This window comes from Onthophagus taurus, chromosome 8, assembly GCF_036711975.1.
Source record: "Onthophagus taurus isolate NC chromosome 8, IU_Otau_3.0, whole genome shotgun sequence".
NCBI classification, from domain to species: domain Eukaryota; kingdom Metazoa; phylum Arthropoda; class Insecta; order Coleoptera; family Scarabaeidae; genus Onthophagus; species Onthophagus taurus.
In genome coordinates, this window is record NC_091973.1 from 3,206,250 (window position 1) to 3,213,548 (window position 7,299).

General features: G+C 34.7%; 1 protein-coding gene across 2 annotated transcripts; it reads left to right on the forward strand.

Moving 5' to 3' along the window:
• The first annotated feature begins 1,957 nt into the window (after positions 1-1,957).
• Positions 1,958-6,926, forward strand: LOC111425407 (dual serine/threonine and tyrosine protein kinase-like). Of its 2 annotated transcripts, XM_023059403.2 has the most exons (7): positions 1,958-2,155; positions 2,209-2,381; positions 2,447-3,320; positions 3,376-3,555; positions 3,766-4,150; positions 6,093-6,339; positions 6,392-6,926. In XM_023059403.2, the coding sequence occupies exons 1-7, from the start codon at positions 2,038-2,040 to the stop codon at positions 6,788-6,790; spliced, it is 2,376 nt and encodes a 791-aa protein (XP_022915171.1). In that variant the 5' UTR covers positions 1,958-2,037; the 3' UTR covers positions 6,791-6,926. The 2 variants fall into 2 exon arrangements, with proteins under 2 accessions (XP_022915171.1, XP_022915170.1); XM_023059402.2 differs by having other exon boundaries at positions 3,376-4,150.
• The last annotated feature ends 373 nt before the right edge of the window (positions 6,927-7,299 follow it).

Genomic DNA, 7,299 nt, shown 5'->3' on the forward strand with positions numbered 1-7,299 from the left:
TCGGCCGAGGTTGCTTCTTCAAGCAATTAGGATTTATAAAGTTTTGGTTTTCTCGAACCAACCTTTGCGCCTAAGTACGAGCCCATCTCGCTTGAAACAGATGGAAGAAGTAACCTCGGCCGACTTCGAAGACGTCGGCCGCCCCGAATATTTCCAATAGGTCTAGCTAATACTCTAGAAATCTTCTAGAAACTCTTAGAAATGTGCAAAATGTTTTGAAGTTGTTTTGGTATTTGTTACCTTGGGGCGGCCGACGTCTTCGAAGTCGGCCGAGGTTGCTTCTTCAAGCAATTAGGATTTATAAAGTTTTGGTTATCTCGAACCAACCTTTGCGCCTACGTACGAGCCCATCTCGCTTGAAACAGATGGAAGAAGTAACCTCGGCCGACTTCGAAGACGTCGGCCGCCCCGAATATTACTCTGGAAATCTTCTAGAAACCCTTAGAAATATGCAAAATGTTTTGAAGTTGTTTTGATGTTTGTCACCTTGGGGCGGCCGACATCTTCGAAGTCGGCCGAGGTTACTTCTTCCATTTGTTTCAAGCGAGAGATGCTCGAAATCACAGGCAATAATAATAATAATATTTTATTGTGTTACTAAGCTGTTGCTCATACACTCGTCTAAATAAATACACTTTTAATACATTTTCTTATTTAATAAATACACCAGCATAAACAAAAACCACAAGCTATATGGTGGTTACAATCCGATCCCTGCATTTAGGAACTCCTGCACAGAATAAAATGTTTTCTGACACAACATTTTTTTAAGCTACCTTTAAAAATCCTTCTATTAGACTCTGCTATTAATTCACTCGGCAGCCTGTTAAGTACCACTCGAGATAAGTACTCTGGTCCAAGCTGCGTTTTGGATAAACGGAAGTAATTGTTATAAATTTTATACTTATTCCTAGTATCATGCTCATGAATATCGACATGTACCGCAAAATGTCGCCTGTTATCAAATCGCATTCGAGAATAAAAAGTGAGGGCAGAGTTAAAATCTTTAATCTATTAAAAACATCTCGGCAGTCTTCTGTGTACCCAAGACCCTCCACTACTCTCACCGCTCTCCGTTGCAGTGCAAAGATATATGCACTACTTGGACTGCTACCCCGTATGAGTATTGAATATGACAACAAGGAATGAATCAGCATAATACGCGCTATATACTAATTAGGAATTAGTTTTGGTTTTCTCGAGCCAATCTTGCCGCTCCAAATATTTCCAATACCAAAGAATTCCACTTCATGATATTTGGAGGATCAATTTGTTTCAAAAGAGATATGCTCGAACTCACACTCAATTAGGATTCACAAAGTTTTGGCATTCTCGAGGTCTAGCCAATACTCTAGAAACCCTAAGCAATATGCAAAATGTTTTGAATGTTTGTCACCTTGGAGCGGCCGACGTCTTCGAAGTCGGCCGAGGTTACTTCTTTCATTTGTTGGAGTTTTCTCGAATATTGGTTCTCCGAATATTTTCAATACCCAAGAATTCCATTTCATGATATTTTGGTCGGCCGAGGTTCCACAAAGTTTTTGGTATTCTCGAAGTGTAGCCAATACTCCAGATATATCATTCCATTCAAAATAACATTCTGTATATCTTAAAGTTTCCGATTTGAAAAGACACTATTTCCAGTACATTCAAGAAAAATGTCTAAAAGATTTTTTTTAAATGTAGGTGCTAATTATGTAAAAGAGAACGAAGATATTTAAATAATATAGTCATATCTGTTGAGTAATAGCTGTAATAAAAAAAATTTTAACACAGACCGTGTTTGTTGAATTAATAATTTGAATTTAATAATAAAACGAATTATTATTAGTAAACAATGATTAAGTAATTAAGATAATGAAGAATTTAAACATTGGTTATTCCAAAAAGGTGTTTGTTTATTAGGTCAAATGACGATTAGATATAACAGATATCTCTTTAGTTTTGAAAGTTGTTGTCATTTGTCAAAACACTGACCAAGTCGGAAATAGAAATGAATAAATCTCAATACAGTATTATTAAAAAGTTTATTTGAAAATGTTGAATAATATACCAGTTGAATTTCGTAAATTTAATCGTCACCGGTCGTATTTAAAAAAAATATTAAGAGATACAAATTGTGCTATAGAAGATATTAAAAATGGACAAGTTTTAGGTAGGAATAACATAATATTTTCATGTTTATTTATTAATGTACATATGTTATAGATGAAATAAAACAACAATTAACTTTTTGCACTGTGGAGACGTTGCATAAAGTGTTGGATAACACCCCAGCGTTCGTTGTACTTGGTCAAACTTGTTTTGGGAAAGCTTTATTTGTTAATTTTTTACTCAATTATAAACTTTTACCACAAAAACTCAAATCTAATTGGAGATGGGTAAATTATATTGTTCTCACTTTATCCTTAACCTTTTTAATTACAAAATTAAATTTCAAATACAGGTAAAAATCAGTTATGGTATACGTAAATCGTTACGATTAACCTTAGGTTCAGAATATGAGATTGTTGATTCATTAAAATCGCTGCAACAACCTTGGACTGGTATAGCAGAAGATGATTTAAAACGTGATAATTCAGAATCTCCAACAGATCATTGTCCCACAATAGAAGTTGAAATTCCAGCAGAAATTTTAAAAGAGAATATAAACATTTATATTCCGCCCGATTGCGGTTCAGATGAATTACAAAAAGTACTCTCAAAACAATTAGACTCGATTTACCCAATTTTTATCTATGCAGTAACCGAAAATGCGCTCACCGAATCTGATATTCATAATATTCGCGTTTTAAAACAACTTTATTCTGATGCCGCGATTATATTTCTTAGGATAGGTTTATTAGATAATAAAGATCCCGTGGGGTTAAATAAAATCATGATCGATCTTAAAACGCAATTATCACGGCTCGGTTTTTTACCTGATTATCCACAAACGCCAGATTTATCCATTCGAAAAGCGCTTTGTTCTGAGTGTATGGTAGAAAACGAAGTAATTAGTTATATTCAGATTAAAGATCATTTGCATTTGTTCGTAAGAAACGTATTAAAAGCGTATCTATTAAAGCTATCTGCGTTATTAAGCGAATTACATAACGTTTGCCTTCGAATTTTTATTCTATCCGCTTTCGATATGGCGAGAGAGATCCAAATTACTCCTCGAAGAATCCATTACGCCCAAGATGTTGAGCAAAAACTTTTTAAATCACTTATGGATATTGCTCTTATCAGGCAAACTGAAATGGTTAAAATTATCCAGGATTCTCTAGAACAGATGAGGAATAATATTGATGTTGTTTTAGATGGATATGAATATCAAGGTAATTCTAATATACAAATAAAAATTTTTATAATTCAATTTAATTCAATTTATAGAAAACGAAATAAAATTTGAAAAAGTAGCAACCATGGAAATTCATCATTTAGTTTTTCAAAAACTAACAAACATCGTCGCGTCACGTTTAGTACATTCCGTCGGTTACTTGCGTGAAAGTTACACAGGAACCCTCCAAAGATGTCTCGAAAGCTTGGAGAAAAACTGTCATGAACTCGAAGGTAGTCTACTCGCATCCGACGCTGTTAAACAAATCGTTAACGCTGCGTATAACATAGACTTAAAATCGTTTGCGACTTTCTCCCTCGTCCAATCTTTCGTTGATCGGCTTCGAAAATTGGTACAAAACTTCCCGTTCAAATGGCACACGTGCTCCCAAAAAGTCCGATTCGATCGCGAATGGCAACGTCAAGTAATCTTAGAACTTTTAGATTCGCTTAGTTACCACAGATTGGCGAAGACGATTTCATCCCAATTTCAAGAACACGTTAAATCGTCGCACGAGGCGTTTCATTCCGCTATGAGATTAATCGAAAACCAGTTATCTGGACAACTTGAAGAGACTGAAGAGCAACGAATCGATATTCGTAAAAGACTGGCACCGAAATTTGCAAGGCTCGCCCTTGAAAGTACGTCGTTATGTGATCTTATACGCTGGGGGATGCCCAGACAAATTGTTGAAATCGGTAGAGGACAATATGGAGTTGTTTTTGCGTGTGAACCCTGGGGTGGAGTACAACCTTGCGCTGTTAAATCAGTTGTACCACCAGATGAAAGACATTGGAATGATTTAGCGATGGAATTTTATTATACCAGGTAATAGCGATGAAAGAAAAACATTTGACACAAAATGTTGCTCCACTTTTAATATTCTATTATCTGCCGTATTCTAAAAAACAATTGAGCATCTAATTTTCATATATTAGTATTTTTCTCGATATTTATGCATCTAAGAGCAAAAGTGAAATAGAACAATATTGTTAAGAATGAAATTTGCTACAACTTTTGTTCTAAAAGTTTTTTTGTAGTATGAAAATAAATCTCGAGTATGTTCATGATATCTCGGCCGACTTCGAAGACGTCGGCCGCCCCAAGTATCATGAACAATACTTATGGGCGGCCGACGTCTTCGAAGTCGGCCGAGATTATTACTATAAAAGAGATTTTTCTCGATATTTATGCACCTTAGAGCAAAAGTGAAACGGAGCAATATTGTTAACAATGAAATTTGCTACAACTTTTATTCTAAAAGTTTTTTTGTAGTATGCTCCGAATCTCGAGTATTGTTTATGACATCTCGGCCGACTTCGAAGACGTCGGCCGCCCCAAGTATCCTAAACAATATTTATGGGCGGCCGACGTCTTCGAAGTCGGCCGAGATTATTACTATAAAAGAGATTTTTCTCGATATTTATGCACCTTAGAGCAAAAGTGAAAAAAACAATATTGTTAACAATGAAATTTGCTACAACTTTTCTTCTAAAAGTTTTTTTGTAGTATGCTTCGAATCTCGAGTATTGTTCATGATATCTATAACCCAACCCAAGTATCATGAACAATACTTATGGGCGGCCGACGTCTTCGAAGTCGGCCGAGATTATTACTATAAAAGAGATTTTTCTCGATATTTATGCACCTTAGAGCAAAAGTGAAACAGAGCAATATTGTTAAAAATGAAATTTGCTACAACTTTTATTCTAAAAAATTTTTTGTAGTATGCTCCGAATCTCGATTATTGTTTATGATATCTCGGCCGACTTCGAAGACGTCGGCCGTCCCAAGTATCATGAATAATAGTTATGGGCGGCCGACGTCTTCGAAGTCGGCCGAGATTATTTCTATGAAAGAGAAGATTTTTCTCGATATTTATGCACCTTAGAGCAAAAGTGAAAGAAAACAATATTGTTAACAATGAAATTTGCTACAACTTTTCTTCTAAAAGTTTTTTTGTAGTATGCTTCGAATCTCGAGTATTGTTCATGATATCTATAACCCAACCCAAGTATCATGAACAATACTTATGGGCGGCCGACGTCTTCGAAGTCGGCCGAGATTATTACTATAAAAGAGATTTTTCTCGATATTTATGCACCTTAGAGCAAAAGTGAAAGAAAACAATATTGTTAACAATGAAATTTGCTACAACTTTTCTTCTAAAAGTTTTTTTGTAGTATGCTTCGAATCTCGAGTATTGTTCATGATATCTATAACCCAACCCAAGTATCATGAACAATACTTATGGGCGGCCGACGTCTTCGAAGTCGACCGAGATTATTACTATAAAAGAGATTTTTCTCGATATTTATGCACCTTAGAGCAAAAGTGAAATAGAACAATATTGTTAAGAATGAAATTTGCTACAACTTTTATTTTAAAATTTTTTTTGTAGTATGCTCCGAATTTCGAGTATTGTTTATGATATCTCACCCGACTTCGAAGACGTCGGCCGCCCCAAGTATCATGAATAATAGTTATGGGCGGCCGACGTCTTCGAAGTCGGCCGAGATTATTACTATGAAAGAGATTTTTCTCGATATTTATGCACCTGAGAGCAAAAGTGAAAGAAAACAATATTGTTAACAATGAAATTTGCTACAACTTTTCTTCTAAAAGTTTTTTTGTAGTATGCTACGAATCTCGAGTATTGTTCATGATATCTATAACCCAACCCAAGTATCATGAACAATACTTTGGGCGCACTAATAAACAATACTATTAGTAGAGTAAATATTGAATTAATGATAATGAATTTTAAAAGAACAATTCCGGAACATCCTCGGATTGTAAAATTAAGAGGATCAGTTATTGATCATAACTATGGAAATGGTTGTCTCTCGGCTGTGTTATTAGTTATGGAGAGGATGAAACGAGATTTATTCTGCGCGTTGAAAGATGGTCTCACATTTATCCGCCGCATTCAAATCGCTATTGATGTTGTTGAAGGAATCAGATATTTGCACTCCCAAGGTCTTGTTCACAGAGATGTTAAACTAAAAAATGTTTTAGTAAGTTTTATTTTTTAATCATCTTTTTATTACTCATTTTTTTGAATTTTAGTTGGATGGAAATGAACGCGCAATGTTAACAGACTTCGGATTTTGCATACCGGAGGCTATGATGTCTGGTAGTGTAGTTGGTACGCCCGTTCACATGGCCCCGGAATTACTTTCCGGGCGTTACGATTCTAGCGTCGATGTATATGCTTTTGGAGTACTTTTTTGGTTTTTATGTGCCGGGCGGGTGGAGTTGCCGGGACATTTTGAACATTTTATGAGTAAAGAACAGTTATGGAATAGTGTGAAAAAGGGTATGCGACCCGAGTGTTTGCCAAATTTTGACACGGAATGTTGGAATTTAATGGAACAATGTTGGGCGGCCGAACCGTGCGAGAGACCTTTGCTGGGTGACGTTCAACCCCAATTGGAAGATATTCTCAATAGGGCTACAAAAAAATAGTTTAAATAAAATCTTTTTATGTTTACAGAATATTTTTATAATTGTTATTTAATTGCAAAACCAATTTTATATTATTTATAATTAATTAACTAACACGATGGTTGAAAATAAAAAGAAATTTGCTTTAATAAACCTTCCTCGCGTAATAAATTTAAATAAAAGGATATGGTAAGGGGTTGAAATAAAAAAGCAGCTTTTTTATAATAAATTATACAGTATTTCTTGAGAACTTGTCTTCGATAGATACGATTTTTTATACATCTAATCGTGAATGACTCTAGAAAATAATGGAAGTAATTTATGAAAATGAAAAAATTGGGTCGCAATACTTTGAGAAAGAACTATCTAAATCATGATTAATACAACACTGACACAAATGTTAAATCGTTATGTTGATGAGAAGAATTAATTAATAATAAACGTCGAGACTTATTTTTTTACAATGTGCGATTTCTAAACTAATTAATAAAGTACAATAAACAAGTGAGTATAAAAGTAATATATGTTGA